The sequence below is a fragment of the Aspergillus candidus genome, assembly GCF_002847045.1.
Source record: "Aspergillus candidus strain CBS 102.13 unplaced genomic scaffold BDW47scaffold_15, whole genome shotgun sequence".
Lineage (NCBI taxonomy): Eukaryota > Fungi > Ascomycota > Eurotiomycetes > Eurotiales > Aspergillaceae > Aspergillus > Aspergillus candidus.
Window position 1 is genome coordinate 333,918 of NW_020194020.1, and position 15,227 is coordinate 349,144.

Genomic DNA, 15,227 nt, shown 5'->3' on the forward strand with positions numbered 1-15,227 from the left:
TGCACTAGTGACTGTCATTTGCCGAAGTGATGTAGTATCTAGTATTTCTTAATACTGGGGAAAGAAGGTATGGCACTTATACCCCATCTTGCTATCATATTAATGTTCATATCATGCATTGGCTGTACCAGGATTAAAGAACGAACGCCGTGAGATCATGCTTGTAATAGAATTTGCCATTTTTACAGAACCCGAACGATGGTTAATATACCGACTGATGGCAGTTAAGGTTTGAATGATACAAAAATAAAAAAGGGAGAGAAAAAATCAGAGATGATCACCCTGCACGACAAGTTGCGGCATGTCGGCGCCCGGCTGATTTCCGCGAAGCTTGTCGAGTGTGGAGCTGTACTATATGTAGATGTGAGCAGCTGAAGGATGGATCAGAGTAATATGGTCATACCTTGAAAACAAAGTTCAGGACTAGCGCCACCGCCAGTCCAATGCACACCACGATTGGCCCGAAGGTGTTGTCCAGATCACGTCCGCTGCGCGCTCGGATGAGTCGGGACCGTTTCTCGTACATGAACCAGCCCCAGGCGGCGGCGAAGATGGCGAAGATCGTGTAGACGATGGACAAGGCGCGCGCGATATCGTTGTGCTGTCCGGCTGCGTTGTACAAGCCGAGAGACAGGGTGGACAGCAGAATGCTGATGTGCAGCCACTTGATGAACGTCCGCTGGTTCGCCAGCCACACTTTAGACTCCACGCGGACCGGCCCCGAATCCTTGATCCATGTGCCTGGGTCCCGGACCCCGGGTGGCAGCACAGCGTCGTCTTGGTTGGCGCGGTTGGCGCGAGATGTGGGGAGTGACGGAAAGTAAGAGGTTATCCGGGAGAGCGAGGCCGGCTGCTGCTCGTCGGTTGGTCCGAGCAACTTGGGACGTTCCGCGGGCCCCGACAGGGACGGTCTAGCAGATGGTGAGAGAACCTGTGTCGGTCTACGGGACATCCTCGGAGAGCCGGGGTCCGAGAGTAGTCGGGGGATGGACGACCCCAGGATGGGTCGAACGGGTGGACTGCCCTTGCTCCCCAGGAAGCTACCCATAGCCATATCGTCTGCTGCACGCTTCGCAAGGCGCTCTTGTTCCTCGTGGAATGCGGTCTCGGGATCCCGCCGGATGTCGCTCTCCAGCTCGCCCAGCCAGAAGGGAAAGCTGTTCACGTAGTCTTCAAATAGTTGAGCCACACCGTGGACGAATTTCGAAAAGCGAGGCGCCTCCTTGACCAGATGCGAGAACATCAGGTCTTGGACCCACTCGGCGTTGTGAGCAGAGTTCCCGCGTAGCTTGATCTCCAGCAGTGCATATGGGAATCGCGCGATCTCACCCGTTTTGATGGAGCTAAACGGGTATTCCATGCCCACATCATCGATATCCCTGCGGTGCCATTGGCTGGGATCGCGACACGGCCGCTCTTGGTCCAGCGAGTCCTCCCGGATCAATGCCAAGTTGGTGTCGAGGGAGATGCGGATCCGATCGTCTCCCGGGATTTGGAAAGCTGTCCGGGTATAGTTGGCCCGCATCATGGGCTGCAGGTTGTACTCCTTGATGAAGGACTGCAGCTCGCTCACATCGTGCTTGAAAGGTCCGACCTGTTCGGACTCTCCGCTGCCCCTGTCCTCCATACGATGGATCTTCTTGTCGAATTGGTATTCGCCGTCGAGAAATTCCTTCACGTGTTTGTCCTTCAGTTGCACTTTCACGTCCCTGCTGTTATTGTCGTCTGTGGCGACTTTCTTCTCCAGGAAGATTGCGGGTTTCTCGTTCAGGTGGCCTGTCCACCGTAGCCTCAGGGACCCGGCATCCGGCGCCCGGGCCACTTTTTGGTTGTAGAGATCAAACTGCGGGTTATCGAAATACAGGGAGGTAATCGTGGGGTCGTCGGCGACGGTCTCCAGATCCTTGGACGTGCCTGGGTTGTAAATCAGGACCGGCAGCCGCCGTAAGATATAAGTTTTGACTTCCAGAAGATTATCCGGGTGAACCCAGAATTTAAAGGAGGAGTATGCGTCCTGGCCAAACCAGGGTTCCGACGGCTCCCTCGGCTCCACGACGCCCTGGCTGAGGATCTCACGGACAAAGGAATACAGCACCGACAGCCTGCGGACCAAGGGCGAATAGTCTTCCGAGTTGAACGGCAGCTGCGACAACCGCACCTGGAGCAACGGTTTCACGCGGTACCGGGCTCCACGCTTGCGGTCATGTTTTTTGGCGGACTTGAGGAAGCCGGTGAAGTTGATGCGACTGTATTTTTCGAGTTCACTCACCTCCTTGGTGATGCTATCCAGCTCATGGATGACCCCGGAGGCAATAGATTTTCGTTCCCCTTCGTCCTCAACGCCGGAAGACTTCTGGTCGGGTGTCGGCGCCAACGGTCGCAATTTTCCCTCACACGCCGATATACGCTCTTTCAGCTGCTGCACCTTTGCAACTTGAAAGGCATTGACCTTGTCGAGTTGAACGTTGATCAATTCCTGGACGAAAGCTTCCTCGTCTTGTTCGGTCCACGGGATGCTTTCCGAGTCACTGGCATCCCCGGTGACATCATCCTCTCTTAAGAGGACCTTGAGCTTGTGGTAGTCGATGTAGTTGCCCTTCCACGGAGGGTAGACAGCTTTCCGCAAAGTTTTCCCGAACCGCATGTTCAAATCATGAAAGCACTTCTTCGTTTAAAATCGAACCCGAGCTATTTAAGTGCGGTGGTAGAGTGATGAAGGCTGGCCAATTGGTATGTGGAGTCGTGATAGGTCAGTACATCTGACATTAACACTCGAGGGAAAGTAAAAAACAGATTGGAAGATGGAGTAGAAGTGAAAGGAGAGAGAAAAAGTAAAAGAAAGAGAAAAAAAAAAAAAATCAAGAGGGAATCACGAAATGTGTAGCTTAAGAAGGGAAAGTATGAATGGAGCTGTCTGGATACTTTCCGGTTAGCCTGAAGGAATTGGCTCCTCTTATTGCGCCCAGGGAGGGCACGTGCTGCCTCCCACCGCCCTGGCCGATCTTGGCTCTGGGCGATCATTACCGTACTTTTGTGTAATACCGATACATTACCATCTTCTTTCAAGATCATGACTCATCCATCATGTTCACCGCGGTTTCCATTGCATACCGAAGTGCGGACTGCGGAGGTACTCCGGACAAACACCATCTTATGCTTCTATTCTTTTCTGTACAGCTTAGTTTTTTCTTCTTTCTTTTGATATAACTACTACTACTTCCTATTATATCGTCATTGGGCTTGCCATTTCTGAATCCTTGCGCGGGTATTATCAATCCAAAGCCACATCACCATCCTTGTACGCAGCCAATATTCGGTCACTTGCCTCGGCTTCATACTTGACCGCCCACAATGGAACCCGTATCCAACTCCCTACACGAAGTGTTGGTGGATTTGCACCGACACCCATATCCTCACGTCCCCAACCCCCCGTCATGCAAGAAGCGCGCCTCCGTCGCTCTCATTCTGCGAGTCCGTCCGACATACAATCATTGGCCCGGCGCATCTTCCAACCCGTCACCGGATAGTTCCTCGTCCACCAAGCAACAACTCGATACATTCTTTTCGCAATCTTGGGTGCAAAACGGAGATCCAGAAGCCGTCTTCATCAAGCGGGCGTCGCGCGTGGGAGACCGATGGACAGGCCATGTTGCGCTCCCGGGAGGGAGACGAGACCCCGAGGATGCGGACGATCGAGCAGCGGCCATCCGGGAGACCTCGGAAGAGATTGGGCTGGACCTGACGCCAAACAATTGTATATACATTGGCAATCTCCCTGAGCGGGTGGTGACCACCAGCTGGGGCGCTGTTCCGTATGTCTCACCTGAACCTTCCTATCCCGAGGTCACAATGTAGTATTAACTGGATGGACAAGGTTGATGGTTCTGTGCCCGTTTGTCTTCTTGTTGACGAGCCCCGAATCACCCTCGCTGAAATTACAACCCACCGAAGTAGCGTCAACCCATTGGGTTCCTCTCCGGGCCCTGCTTTCCCCGGCACTGCGCACGGTGGAGTACGTCGATATGTCTCAGCGGCTGCCCACCGTGGGCGGGTTCGCAACCCGCCTTGCCTGTCGCGCCATAATGGGCCTTATGCAATTTTCCGCCATCCGATTGGTCTCGACGGAGAGCTTATACTGCAACACTACCCCTGGACTCATCCCCACCGACACCAAACTCACCCCGACCCCTTGGTTCCAGCGATGGAAAACACCTTGCGGGGGTCAACAAGGCGGTTCCGGCGAGCGGGCTCCCCCTCTTCTCCTGTGGGGGCTGACCCTCGGCATTCTGGCCGATTTTCTCGACATGCTCCCACCACACTCGGCGGTGACGCTGTGGAAATATCCCACGTTCACCACCCCTGATCTCCGACTGATTGTGAGTCTCATGACATACCGCTTGCGAAAGCAAAACACTCTCCGAGTACGCTCTGGACGACGAGCTAGCGATACGGCCGTGGACGGCCAGACGGCTGCATTGCCCGTCACGCGGGCCGTGGATGCGGAGTCGGAGCGCAATCACGTCGGCATTGGGGGACTTGGAGTGGGCCGATATTACGGATCGTCGGACCGGAGTCCTGATGGGAATGCATATGCTGTAGGCATCATGCTCAAAGGGTATTATGACCGACTTCGGGTCGCCATCTACATCTACCTTGCATGGAGAGCCGCTCTAGGCTCTGTGGCCGGATACACCGCGTGGAAGTTACTCCGACGGTAGCCAGATTGGGCGGGACATTTTCTTTGTCATTTTTAGAACAGCTTCTATACCCGGTGGACCGAGTGCTCTACGATCATTTTGCATAAGGGGTCATTGCGGTCACCTGTAAATTTTATCATGGACTTGTTTGTATTGGTATTGTCTGGTAAATACACATCTTGAATTCCCCAGACTAGTCGCTCCGTATTACGCAGTTACATAAACATGACTTCGTATCTTCATCTCCAAACTGTTTATCAACAAGCGACTTGCCAAGTTTCTGCCAGTCAGGTCTTCAATCAGACGACAATACATCAGGGCGATCCCATCCATTGCTCCTTCAAGTACCGACACGTTATCCCTTCCCGCACAAAGACAGTCGCATCCGCTATGGCGGCAACCCAGAAGCTCTACCCCCGCGCGACAGTGAAGCGTATCGTCAAGGCGCAATCGAATCGCAACGTGAGCAAGAACGCCGACATTCTGGTACGATTGAGACCCCAGTCACGGAAGACTTATTTCCATCATTATTAACTGTACTGCCTCCACTCAGATCTTCCTGGATTACATGCTATTCATGCAAGAGTAAGTCACGCTATAGCCATTACATGCCCCCAACTCTCCGCATCCCTGCACAGCGCGCACGAAACTCGAAGAACCCAACCTAATATCTCGCAATTTTACAGACTCATGCGCGAGTCCGCCATCCGATCGCGCAAGTCTGGCGAAAAACACATCTCCCCCAATGCAGTGCGGAAAGTGACGGAGGTACGTGGATTGATTGATTGATTGGCTCGAGCGCGCATGCGACTCACTCCCCTTACGGTACTAACGATTTCGATTCTTGGCTTGTAGAGAACACTGCGGAAATTCAAGGGCTAGCGGGAGACCCTGCTTGTTGATGATCTGGCTTATGATGGGGGTTGCGTCTTTCCGTGTTTTGAACCGTGGAGCGATTCTTCCATTTCGCGCGCTTTTGCAGGACGGTTTTTTGTAGTGATTGGGGTGTCATAGGCGAAAGGGGTTTGGCGTTTGTTTGATGTTATTCTGGATGGTCTATATACCCAAGAGGAGAGAGTGTTGGACTTCTCCCATATGACAGTGTTTTAAATTGAAACTATGGTGTATCAGCGACTAGAACACAAGCGTAGTGGAAGAATACAGGGTAGTAGACAGATCAAATTCAATATAAAGAAATGATTGGTTTGTTTGATGGTTGGGCTGGACAAGAATCAAAGCCAAAGCGACGACACGCGACAAAGGCGGCGCTTCTGGGATTCGGAAAAGTTCCACCCGCATCTACTCTCCGCTCCTCAGCCTTTCTCCCTCAACTTCCTCTTCCCCAGCTTCCTGTTTTCTTCTTCTTCGTCCGTTAGGTCATTTTACCTCTTTTTGAATATTCTCAACTCTTACGAATTCTCTCTAAACGATCGATCCCCATCTTTCACCCGCCCCCGCCATATCTCTAGGTGACCCAGTTTGACTCACCGCATATCATTAACACACACCATGGCCGCCGCTCCTGTCCCCAGCAAGTCCCCAGCACCGTCCGAGGCGACGTCGGAGAAGCTCAAGCAAACTCCAGTGTCTCCCTCCAGCGCGGCGGCGAACCTGGACAACCTCGACTTCCCGCATTTCAAGGATCTTCAAAGGTGCGTCATTCCCCCTCAAGCTTGTTACCTGATAGGGTACATCTACCGTCAAGATGACGCTAACGGATGGACTTCCTTTAGGAGCCTGCGCAACGCCACGAAGAAACTGGTTCGTCGCGAGTAACCGTTCCCTTCGTCTATCCTGACACTAATCAGCGCTCGGCTCCAACAGAACGCTACCGCCAAGCTTGATGGCATCCTCGCCGAAAACCCCAAGAAATCGCTCGATGAGCTGGTCGCTGAAAAGAAGATCAACACCGATCAGAAGGCCCAGATGTTGAAGAAGCCGGCTCTGCAAGCTTCCGTTGTTCAATATGAGGAGCAGATCGCTCGTTACAAGGAGTTTGCGGTCCACTATGAAGAACGTCTGACCACCCAGAAGACGGAGACCGAGAAGGCTCATAAAGCTGAGTTAGATGCCGCTCGCGCAACCGCCAACGCGGAAGCTGGTGAGACCCGCGAGAAGGAGTATCGGAGCCGTCTACTCAGCTTGAGCAAGTTCCTTTGTGCTGCTGCGGCCATGAGACGCTCTGGCGATGAGACTTCGGGTGAGAGCCGCGCATTTGAGGGCGTCCTCTACCAGGTCTACGGGGGCTCGAACGAGGCCGTCGAGTCTATGGTGAAGTTGATTGGTGGCGTGGATGAGAAGATCGTTAGCGTTGAGGGTGAGCGGTTGGATGTCACCTGTGAGTCATGCCCGTCCAATCCTTTAATCGTCTCTAGCTGCTAATTACTATAAAAACTAGACGGCAAGGTGAAACAGATCTCCGAAGGTTATGCCCCCGCAGAGGCGACTACGGGTGCACCTGCCTCCGACCCCACGGTGGCCAATGCAGCATCTACCGAGCTTCAGGAGGCATCCTATGGCACCGAGGCCACGCCCGCCAGCGAAGCCACGGGCGACGCGTCTCAAACCAACCCCCCACCGCAGACAATTGTCTCCGATGCGGCTAACCCGGTCGCGGAAAAGAACTGGGATGCCAACGCCCCCGGCTCGCTCGCATCCTCCGCAAACACGGACAGTTGGGTCGAAGTGCAGCGTGACCCTGCCGAAACAGAAAACGGTCTCAATGCCACCCCCGCGGCAGCTCACGCCGGTCTCAGTAACATCACCACCGCTCCGGATGCCGCCAACCAAAGCGCCGAGGCTGTCACCGCCCCCAACCCCCCAAGTGGTGAACCCGCTGGGGCAGCTTCCCACCAGAGGCAACCCAGCTTCCGTGGCCGTGGCCGCGGCCGCGGACGAGGCGATGGATTCCGTGGACGCGGGCGCGGTGAGTTCCGAGGCCGCGGTCGTGGGGGTCGAGGAGGTCGTGGACGCGGCGGCGCCAACGGTTCCCCTGGTGCAGCCCCCACCGCACCCCAATAAACGTGGGTAATCTTGCGGTTGACCTGCTACTGGGTGAGGCTTCGGTGCCAGGTAGCTTCGACTTCCTCGTCTCTCCACTCTGGATGGCCTCCGTTTTTCACCAAACGGGCTCGCCATCCAGGTGCACTGTTCATGTACTCTGCGACTTCCCTCTGACTGTCACTATCTTAATTAGGCTATGGGTCACAGTGGTGTTATGGTTCACGAAAGCAATGAATTTCCTGAAAGGTCTACAGCAGGAGTCGCAGCGCGCGGGGTGGCAATGGACCGTGGTGTCTTTTTCTGTTCCTCGCTCTGCACCTTACTTTTGGATTATGGATGTCCCAAAAGTCCTCGTTGTACATGTTTCGCAGTTATTCAGCGTGCATATATTTGACATTTTCTTTTCTTTTATCTTTGGGCGGTATGGACTACCGTTCTTGTCTGCTTTTCACACATATTTCCATTCTCCTGTACTTTATTTCATGACATATGGTGAGAGGGGCACTGGGACGTGGGAGTGGGGTTGTTCACAGTTGGGTGGACATGGACGGGGATGGACCTCGGTGTACAACAGTCAGTCACAGTGGTAGACAATGGAAGAACCCCGTAGTGGGATTCGACCGCATGGCGTCTTGGATCAGTAGTTGAGTGTAGTGTATACCGAGGTTTCTATATGCCGTATACTGGATATGCCGTAGTTGATTGATACTATCTCCGCATTATGTAAGCGGGGTCCATCACATCGTCATCTTCCCCTGCATCTTTCTTCAACTTCACACCTCCCCTCCTGAATCTCCTGCTAGATCGGTCCATTGGCGCAACCATCCTCATGATTGATTGATCTTTCTTTTTTCAGATTCCCTCATTTAGTTTCTTTTACCCCTTACGCTATCACTACCAAATCTTGAGCTCCGCCGCAACCATGGTACTAGCCGCGGATCAGCGCCGGAGGATCCTCAAGGTGTTGATGACATCGCTGCTCTTGGATTTGGTATGTCCTCAATTCCAAGTCGACGTGCATCGGACTAACGATAGGAACTGCTAGATCTCATTTACCTTCATTTTGCCGCTATTCCCCTCTCTATTGGAGTTCTACCGAACCAAAGACCCCTCGCCGACCTCCCTCTTAAACCGCATCTTCCACTACCTCAACGCCTACAAGAACTCCTTTGCCAAACCAATCGACTCTCGCTATGATATAATCCTCCTCGGCGGGGCCCTCGGGTCTCTGTTCTCTTTTCTGCAGGCCCTAGCGGCCCCCGTCATCGGCCGCCTCTCCGACAAACATGGCCGCCGGACAGCTCTCCTCTGCTCAATGATAGGCAATACGCTGAGCGTCGCGCTCTGGGTTGCAGCCACCGACTTCCGGACCTTCCTCGCGAGCCGCATCGTCGGCGGTCTGAGTGAGGGGAACGTCCAGCTCGCCAATGCCATCGCCACGGATATCAGCGACCCCAGCCAGCGCGGCTCAACCATGGCTCTCGTCGGCGCCTGTTTCAGCATCGCGTTTACTTTCGGCCCTGCCCTCGGCGCGGGCCTCGCGACTATCACGACTGTCGCTGCAAACCCGTTCGCTACGGCTGCGGGTGTCTCGCTGTTCCTTATCATCCTCGAGACAGTATACATATACTACTGTCTTCCCGAGACGCATCCCCGTCTAACAAAGCTCAACCACATCGACGCCACCACGAACAAGAACACCTCCAACTCCAAAGCCACCACCTCCCCCTCTACACGACCCCACCAACACACCAACAACCCCGCTATCCTCAACCTCATCCACTTCCTCTTCCTCCTCCCCTTCTCCGGCCTCGAGTTCTCCCTCCCCTTCTTAACAGCAACCTTCTACGCCGGTAGCAAAGCCAGCCCATCGGCCTTAAACGGCCGCCTCCTCTCAATGATGGGCCTAATCGCCTCCCTCCTCCAAGGAACCCTCGTCCGACGCCTCCCACCGCTCATCATCGTCCGCGCCGGTGTCCTAGCCTGCACCGTCTCCTTCTTCCTCCTCGGCCGCATCACCACCCTAACAGGGCTCTACACCGTCGGCGGCCTCCTAGCCATCACCAGCGCAACGGTCGTCACAGGCCTCAACAGCCTAGGCAGTCTCGAAGCGCAGGAAAGTGACCGCGGAGCGGTGCTCGGCCGTCTGCGCAGCTGGGGCCAGGTCGGCCGCGCGGCTGGTCCGCTCCTGTTTTGTTCGCTTTTCTGGTGGGTGGGGCGTGAAGTCGCTTACACGACTGGGGGATGTGTCATGTTGGGGGTTTGTGTTGCTGTGTTTACGGGGCTCAGGTCGCCGGTTACTTCGGCTGTGAATGGGAAGTGAGATGGTCGTTGAATTGGGTGATGCTGTCGTCTGCTTTTCTTCTTCCTTTATCTCGTTTCTTTCTTTTTTTTTTTTTTTTCCCTCCCCTTCGTGCCATGTCTATTCCCTTGTTTTGGTTTACGTCTTGTCATTTTTCGCAGGTATGATGCGATTCCATAAAAACATGTATACTACATTACCCAGGATGCCATTCTTGACAGGAGAATAGTTAAGTAGCTGAATTTGAAGCCCCGCGCTGCTGGTCAGCGACGGGGTTGTACATAGTTGAGAAAAAAAAAAAACTCTATCGATACATTCGATACATTTGATACATTGGAGTCAGACAATAGTAAACGCCGAAAAAAAAGAATAATCATAAAAAGAACACCCCTCATGGGTATAACGTACATAGACACCATAAACCTAGCAGAGCTGGCCACAATACGAACTAGAGCAGTAACATGCCTAGTCCATGGAAAGAGAAGAGAAGAGCCCAGCCCATCCACCCCCAGTAAATACTACACATATCCCATAGTACAGCAAAGACAGTGTCAGCGAAACACGACAGCACAACTACTACGTAGTCATCGACGATGATACAGATCCTCCCTCCCCAGCCCCCAAGCTAACCCCTCGGACTCCTCGCACCCCTGCATAGCCAGACCCGGGGCGGGAGCGGGATCCAACGAGCCCCTCGCTTTCCCAATCAACCAGTCTGTCAATGTAACGAACTTCGCAGTGCGCTCCCATCCCCTCGCATCATCGGCATGCTCGATCGTATGAGACGCGATGCGGCCCTCTTCGTCAAACGAGAAGATGAACAGTCCTGTGAATTGCTCCTCCTTGGAGAGTTTGAAGATCGGCGCGTCGCCGCCTAGAAGAACGCTTAGGTTTCGGTTGATCCCCGGTTTAGAGGACGAGGACGCCACGCGGGATTGGCCGGCGTCACCGGAGGAAGAGGACGACTGGTGGTCTTCATTCCGCGGTTCCGTCTTCCAGCGCACGACTAGACGCTCGTCGCCGATGTCGTTGTTGTCGCTGGATCCTTCGGGGTCGAGGACTGTCCCTGCGCGCACTATGCGCTCGCTTAGTATCTGCAGTTTGACGTTCCCGACTAATGGGAGGGCGCTCCATGCTACTGGGACGGTCCACAGCGCGGCGCGGTAGAGGGTCCGTCCTTTGACTGTTGGGAGGTGCGGGTGGGTGGATGGAAACAGGTGGAGGGTGACGTGTGGCGAGAGAATTTCTGTTGGAAGAGGGTTGAAGAGGAGGGTGGGAAGGAGGGGGGAGAGGGTTCGAAGGGCTATGATACAGATCGACTGGTTAGCACGAATTCATCCTGATGTTTGAGAAGGAGAAGACATCGGCTGCAGCAAAGCAGTAGGGCAAGCGTACTCTTCCCCAACTTCAAGACCCGCTCATCAGGCGGCTTGCGCTCCCCGTTCGAGCCCTTCCCCTCCAGCTCATCGGAAATGCTCCGGTTGCGCCCCGACGGCGAGAAGCGCAGCGGGGGAGCCTGCCAGTGTTCAGGCTCGTGGAGGATGCCGTGTTGCGGGTGCGCGAGGGGCCGGACGGGCGAGGAGACGAAGAACTGGCAGGGTACTGCTGTGCGAGATGTGGATGGTCTTTTCGCGGTGAGGAGATTCCGGATGGGGAGTTGGGACGCTGGCGGCGCGACTAGCTTGGGCATGGTGACGGACGGTGGATGTAAGGGAGTTGGCGCAGTCAGTACAGGCCGCGGACTGATGACGGCGACTGGGGATGATTCAAGCCATGCAGTGAGGATAAATGGGTGGTCCAGTCGATGAACAAGATTGGGAGAATCGTTGGAGTCGTTGCAGTGGTTTGGACGGAGTCGATTCGATGACGGCCGATCCCGTGCGACTTGCCTTTTTCGGCGATGACATCACATGCCCAATCTATAGTTCTTTCTATGTTATTTACCTCAATGCATCAATATCAAATATCCATCAATCATTAATACCAGTCTAGCGGTATGTATAGATAAATCAAACGCGTATCATATCCTGGTATCCAGCCTCTCAAGCCAACTCATCATCGTCATCATCACCACCCAGTCGCCTCTCCGCCATCTGTCGGATCTTATCCTCCAACACGCCCCGCCCATACCGCTCCGCAATCCGGACAGCCGCTTCGACCATCTTGCCATTGCGGTCCTTCATCATCTGGACCAGCTCCAGGGCCTTCATGCCTCGTTCTTCGCCTTCTCGGCACTCCACAGCGAGCAGCTGCAGAAGGATCTTATCCAGCTCCAGCTCCTTGCGGACAAGCTCCGCACGTTGGCTAGCTGTCGCATTGGTGGAAGAGAGTAAGTCCTGGAAGAGTGACAGCATGACGTTGCCTCGCACGAAAGACTCCTCGAACCGCGGGCCTTCGTTGCGCTCTGCGTCCTCGCCGAGGCTTTGCCCGGGAGTGTCCGAGATGGGGACCCGGAAGTCGAATTCGCTTAGCAACGGGCGGGGGAAGTACGGGTATTGGTCTCCTCCCTTCAGGATGATACAGTGGAACTTGTCTTGCGCGACGGCAACGGGCCAGTACGTCTCTTCCTTGCGACCGCTGGCTAGACGCTCCATCTGTTTGGTGTCTAGCAGGGGAACCCAGCGCGCCTGGCCGGGAGTGCGCCAGTGTTGGAGGATCAGCAGCACGCCCTCGGTGTCGTAGATGCATGGGTCCTGTTATGAGTCAGTCATGGTCGGTTCATTAGTATAAGTGTGGGCATCACTCACCCCGGTATCGGAAAAGAAGACGCTCTTCAGTTCGGACCCCTCCGGGAGCGCCACTACATCCTCGTTTTGGCAGATCTCGTCGCGCTTGACGTTTTCTACGGTGTATCGAAGGGACGCCGTGCGGCCGTCGCTTCCCAGTGGTCCGTTTCCGACTGTCATCACGTAGTCGCGCCAGGCGGCGCAGGTCACGGCTGGACTCTTTTGCCGGTACACTTTGAAGGGAGTGCCAAATAGCGTATACACGCGCACGTAGTCTTTCGTAGTCACCGCGACGATGTAAGAATCACTTAGCGCCAGCGCTGTCGCCGTCAGCATGAAACCATCTACCGTCCAGTATGCTATGTCTCACCTCGGATGAATTCCCCTTGGGGCAGCTGGGTCCGCCAGTCTGCCCGCGTGGTCCAGGTCTCGTGGGGACGGTAGAATATCGTGGCAGGGCTGCCGTCGCTGGGGTTATTAGAGAACAAAGTCCCATTGTCGTCTACCATCATCAGCATAGTTTGTCAGCCGGGGATCAAGTACACTTACTCAGACACGCCCGGTCATAGATATACGGATCGGTAAAGTGAAAGTCGCGGTGAAGTTCCCGGTCGTAAAACTCCACGGTCACCGTGTTATGGGTTTCCTGGTCCACAGTCCAGACGGCGCCAGTCAAGTTCAGACCTGGCGAGTCAGCATACTGGTCATTCGTCCCGGTTATGTGGAAGCCACTTACAAAGGTATCGTCGGTTGCCTCTCCACGGCGTGCTACCGGGCTGAAGAGGGGGATGCACCTTCGGTTTTCCAAACGAGCCGATCATCCGTTTATCGGCGTGGCCATCGATGCCATCCAAATGCCGGTTCGTGCGTTTGCCGAATTCATTTACCTCGTCCTCAGCATAGCCCGCTCCGTCGTCATCATCGACAAAGTCCGCCATTCCCTGATCACCGGCGAGAAGATCGTCCAGGGAATCAGGAGACCCCAGCCTGTCCCTCCGCTCAATAGACTCCTTCGGTCGGCTCGCCAACGGTCGCCGTACATTATCAGAGATCTCCGTCAACGGGCCGGGGAAGATAGGAGCGGCCTGGAGCGGTTTCTGCAGCAGAGGCTGGTGCGCAGGCTGTACAATCCCGTCGTATATGAACAATTCACCATCCGAGGTGGTAAACGAAAGCGAGTTGGTGGTCGGATGCCAGGCAAGGTTAATCACGTTCGCAAAATCATGACTCTGCAGAACCTTCTGCGTGCGCGTGTCCCAGATCAGAACCTGGCCGTCGGCACCAGCGGTCGCAAGAAGCGCCCCGTTAGGCGACCAGCTGATGGCGGTGACCCGTCCGTTGTGGCCGCCCGAAAAGACCTTTTCCTTTTTCCACTGGCCTGTCGAGAAGATCGCGATGTCACGCGTGGCTTCTGCAGACGCGAACGCCGTCCCATCCGGATGCCATACCGCTCTCGATGTCGTCTCGTCCTCCGGCTCCAGTCGCTGTATGACGCCGTCTAGCCTTTGCACGAGCTCGGGCTCCTCTGACGCGATCGAGTATACGTAAAGGAAACCATCTGTACACGAAACCGCAATGTACTGGCCGTTCGGGTCGAACGTGACGTGCTTGCTGCCCTTGGTCTGCTCCCGCAGGTACTTCACTTTGGTCATGTCCTCGACATTGACGATCTTCACTGTGAGTTCACTGCAGTATACATGTCAGTTCTGTAAGATGCGCGCAGATGTTAGTGACGGGGACATACTCGCTCGCAACGGCAGCCCACTCCCCATCTCTCGAAACAGCAATGTCCCGCACTGGCAAGGCACAGCGAACCAGCAATTTCTCCATTCGTCCCGATCCTATCTCGTACTGCCATACCGTTCCGTCTTCGGCGCCCAAGATGAACGACTCGTTCTATCGATTTTCCGTCAGTACCTCGCCGCCTTTCCAAGAGATATCTGTATCGACTAACCGTAGCACCGATACCCATATGTCCATCGACACCTTCGTCGACGGTCTTCGGCTCGCCATCCTGGCCGACAGTGTAGATACGAATCGCCGAGTTGGAACCGCCCGTGATCACGCGGCGACCGTCGGGGGTGTACGCCAGAACCGTCGATCCGGGCGTGTCTATATAATTTCATGCGGATTAGCAAATTGCGCAGTAAACAATTTTCTGGCTACTTACGCGCTGGCCGACCCCTAGGTCGGAGTGCTTCGGAGGACATCGTTAGGGATGGAATGGAAAGAACGTGGCCAGCTCAGCTGAACACGGCACATCGGTCGCCGGCACGATTATCAATCTGTCAGTCTCTAAGCCGATCAGAACAGATCGTACCTATACCCAGGTATGTACGTAGGTATGGAGTAGTCTGACTCCGGTGGTTGATCTGATTTGATCGGAGGTTCAGCGCCTGCCGACGCGTCGAGCGCGTCTGGGCGCGACTCACTCCTACCTAATCTGGTATGGCTTAGGGCTTAGGGCACTTTATCAGGGCTAAATCAGTTCCATAGTAT

At 54.7% G+C, this 15,227-nt stretch overlaps 7 protein-coding genes across 7 annotated transcripts; 4 read left to right on the forward strand and 3 right to left on the reverse strand.

Annotated features, from left to right (window-relative positions):
* Positions 1-108: 108 nt before the first annotated feature.
* Positions 109-2,891, reverse strand: BDW47DRAFT_103813 (SPX domain protein). Its single transcript, XM_024812169.1, has 2 exons — positions 404-2,891; positions 109-351 (listed from the first exon to the last, which is right to left on the reverse strand). Exons 1-2 carry the CDS (start codon positions 2,642-2,644, stop codon positions 268-270), a joined length of 2,325 nt encoding a protein of 774 aa, XP_024673195.1. The 5' UTR covers positions 2,645-2,891; the 3' UTR covers positions 109-267.
* Positions 2,892-3,166: 275 nt separating this feature from the next.
* BDW47DRAFT_17083 (NUDIX hydrolase) lies at positions 3,167-4,805 on the forward strand. The gene is made up of 2 exons (XM_024818368.1): positions 3,167-3,812; positions 3,875-4,805. The coding sequence occupies exons 1-2, from the start codon at positions 3,352-3,354 to the stop codon at positions 4,716-4,718; spliced, it is 1,305 nt and encodes a 434-aa protein (XP_024673196.1). The 5' UTR covers positions 3,167-3,351; the 3' UTR covers positions 4,719-4,805.
* A 178-nt stretch (positions 4,806-4,983) lies between these two features.
* On the forward strand, positions 4,984-5,861 carry BDW47DRAFT_103815 (uncharacterized protein). Its single transcript, XM_024812170.1, has 4 exons — positions 4,984-5,183; positions 5,251-5,282; positions 5,384-5,465; positions 5,553-5,861. Exons 1-4 carry the CDS (start codon positions 5,088-5,090, stop codon positions 5,577-5,579), a joined length of 237 nt encoding a protein of 78 aa, XP_024673197.1. The 5' UTR covers positions 4,984-5,087; the 3' UTR covers positions 5,580-5,861.
* Positions 5,862-7,608: 1,747 nt separating this feature from the next.
* BDW47DRAFT_103818 (uncharacterized protein) lies at positions 7,609-8,297 on the forward strand. The gene has a single exon (XM_024812171.1). The coding sequence runs from the start codon at positions 7,802-7,804 to the stop codon at positions 8,288-8,290; it is 489 nt and encodes a 162-aa protein (XP_024673198.1). The 5' UTR covers positions 7,609-7,801; the 3' UTR covers positions 8,291-8,297.
* Positions 8,298-8,498: 201 nt separating this feature from the next.
* On the forward strand, positions 8,499-10,058 carry BDW47DRAFT_103819 (putative tetracycline transporter). The gene is made up of 2 exons (XM_024812172.1): positions 8,499-8,691; positions 8,746-10,058. The coding sequence occupies exons 1-2, from the start codon at positions 8,623-8,625 to the stop codon at positions 10,021-10,023; spliced, it is 1,347 nt and encodes a 448-aa protein (XP_024673199.1). The 5' UTR covers positions 8,499-8,622; the 3' UTR covers positions 10,024-10,058.
* A 188-nt stretch (positions 10,059-10,246) lies between these two features.
* On the reverse strand, positions 10,247-11,792 carry BDW47DRAFT_103820 (uncharacterized protein). The gene is made up of 2 exons (XM_024812173.1): positions 11,398-11,792; positions 10,247-11,305 (listed from the first exon to the last, which is right to left on the reverse strand). Exons 1-2 carry the CDS (start codon positions 11,690-11,692, stop codon positions 10,587-10,589), a joined length of 1,014 nt encoding a protein of 337 aa, XP_024673200.1. The 5' UTR covers positions 11,693-11,792; the 3' UTR covers positions 10,247-10,586.
* A 224-nt stretch (positions 11,793-12,016) lies between these two features.
* BDW47DRAFT_103822 (WD40 repeat domain-containing protein) lies at positions 12,017-15,011 on the reverse strand. The gene is made up of 8 exons (XM_024812174.1): positions 14,899-15,011; positions 14,683-14,840; positions 14,473-14,624; positions 13,465-14,414; positions 13,278-13,412; positions 13,099-13,230; positions 12,750-13,048; positions 12,017-12,695 (listed from the first exon to the last, which is right to left on the reverse strand). Exons 1-8 carry the CDS (start codon positions 14,936-14,938, stop codon positions 12,045-12,047), a joined length of 2,517 nt encoding a protein of 838 aa, XP_024673201.1. The 5' UTR covers positions 14,939-15,011; the 3' UTR covers positions 12,017-12,044.
* Positions 15,012-15,227: the final 216 nt, after the last annotated feature.

Bases quoted from the DNA above. Each gene is read 5' to 3' on its own strand.
- BDW47DRAFT_103813 (XM_024812169.1), bottom strand. From the start codon at position 2,644: ATGCGGTTCGGGAAAACTTTGCGGAAAGCTGTCTACCCTCCGTGGAAG. The intron at 352-403 runs GTATGACCATAT...ATCTACATATAG, and splicing joins TCCTGAACTTTGTTTTCAAG to TACAGCTCCACACTCGACAA.
- BDW47DRAFT_17083 (XM_024818368.1), top strand. From the start codon at position 3,352: ATGGAACCCGTATCCAACTCCCTACACGAAGTGTTGGTGGATTTGCAC. The intron at 3,813-3,874 runs GTATGTCTCACC...TGGATGGACAAG, and splicing joins ACCAGCTGGGGCGCTGTTCC to GTTGATGGTTCTGTGCCCGT.
- BDW47DRAFT_103815 (XM_024812170.1), top strand. From the start codon at position 5,088: ATGGCGGCAACCCAGAAGCTCTACCCCCGCGCGACAGTGAAGCGTATC. The intron at 5,283-5,383 runs GTAAGTCACGCT...GCAATTTTACAG, and splicing joins TACATGCTATTCATGCAAGA to ACTCATGCGCGAGTCCGCCA. The intron at 5,466-5,552 runs GTACGTGGATTG...CTTGGCTTGTAG, and splicing joins CAGTGCGGAAAGTGACGGAG to AGAACACTGCGGAAATTCAA.
- BDW47DRAFT_103818 (XM_024812171.1), top strand. From the start codon at position 7,802: ATGGCCTCCGTTTTTCACCAAACGGGCTCGCCATCCAGGTGCACTGTT.
- BDW47DRAFT_103819 (XM_024812172.1), top strand. From the start codon at position 8,623: ATGGTACTAGCCGCGGATCAGCGCCGGAGGATCCTCAAGGTGTTGATG. The intron at 8,692-8,745 runs GTATGTCCTCAA...AGGAACTGCTAG, and splicing joins CATCGCTGCTCTTGGATTTG to ATCTCATTTACCTTCATTTT.
- BDW47DRAFT_103820 (XM_024812173.1), bottom strand. From the start codon at position 11,692: ATGCCCAAGCTAGTCGCGCCGCCAGCGTCCCAACTCCCCATCCGGAAT. The intron at 11,306-11,397 runs GTACGCTTGCCC...TCTGTATCATAG, and splicing joins GGTCTTGAAGTTGGGGAAGA to CCCTTCGAACCCTCTCCCCC.
- BDW47DRAFT_103822 (XM_024812174.1), bottom strand. From the start codon at position 14,938: ATGTCCTCCGAAGCACTCCGACCTAGGGGTCGGCCAGCGC. The intron at 14,415-14,472 runs GTATGTCCCCGT...TGTATACTGCAG, and splicing joins TGGGCTGCCGTTGCGAGCGA to TGAACTCACAGTGAAGATCG. The intron at 12,696-12,749 runs GTGAGTGATGCC...GACTCATAACAG, and splicing joins TCTTCTTTTCCGATACCGGG to GACCCATGCATCTACGACAC.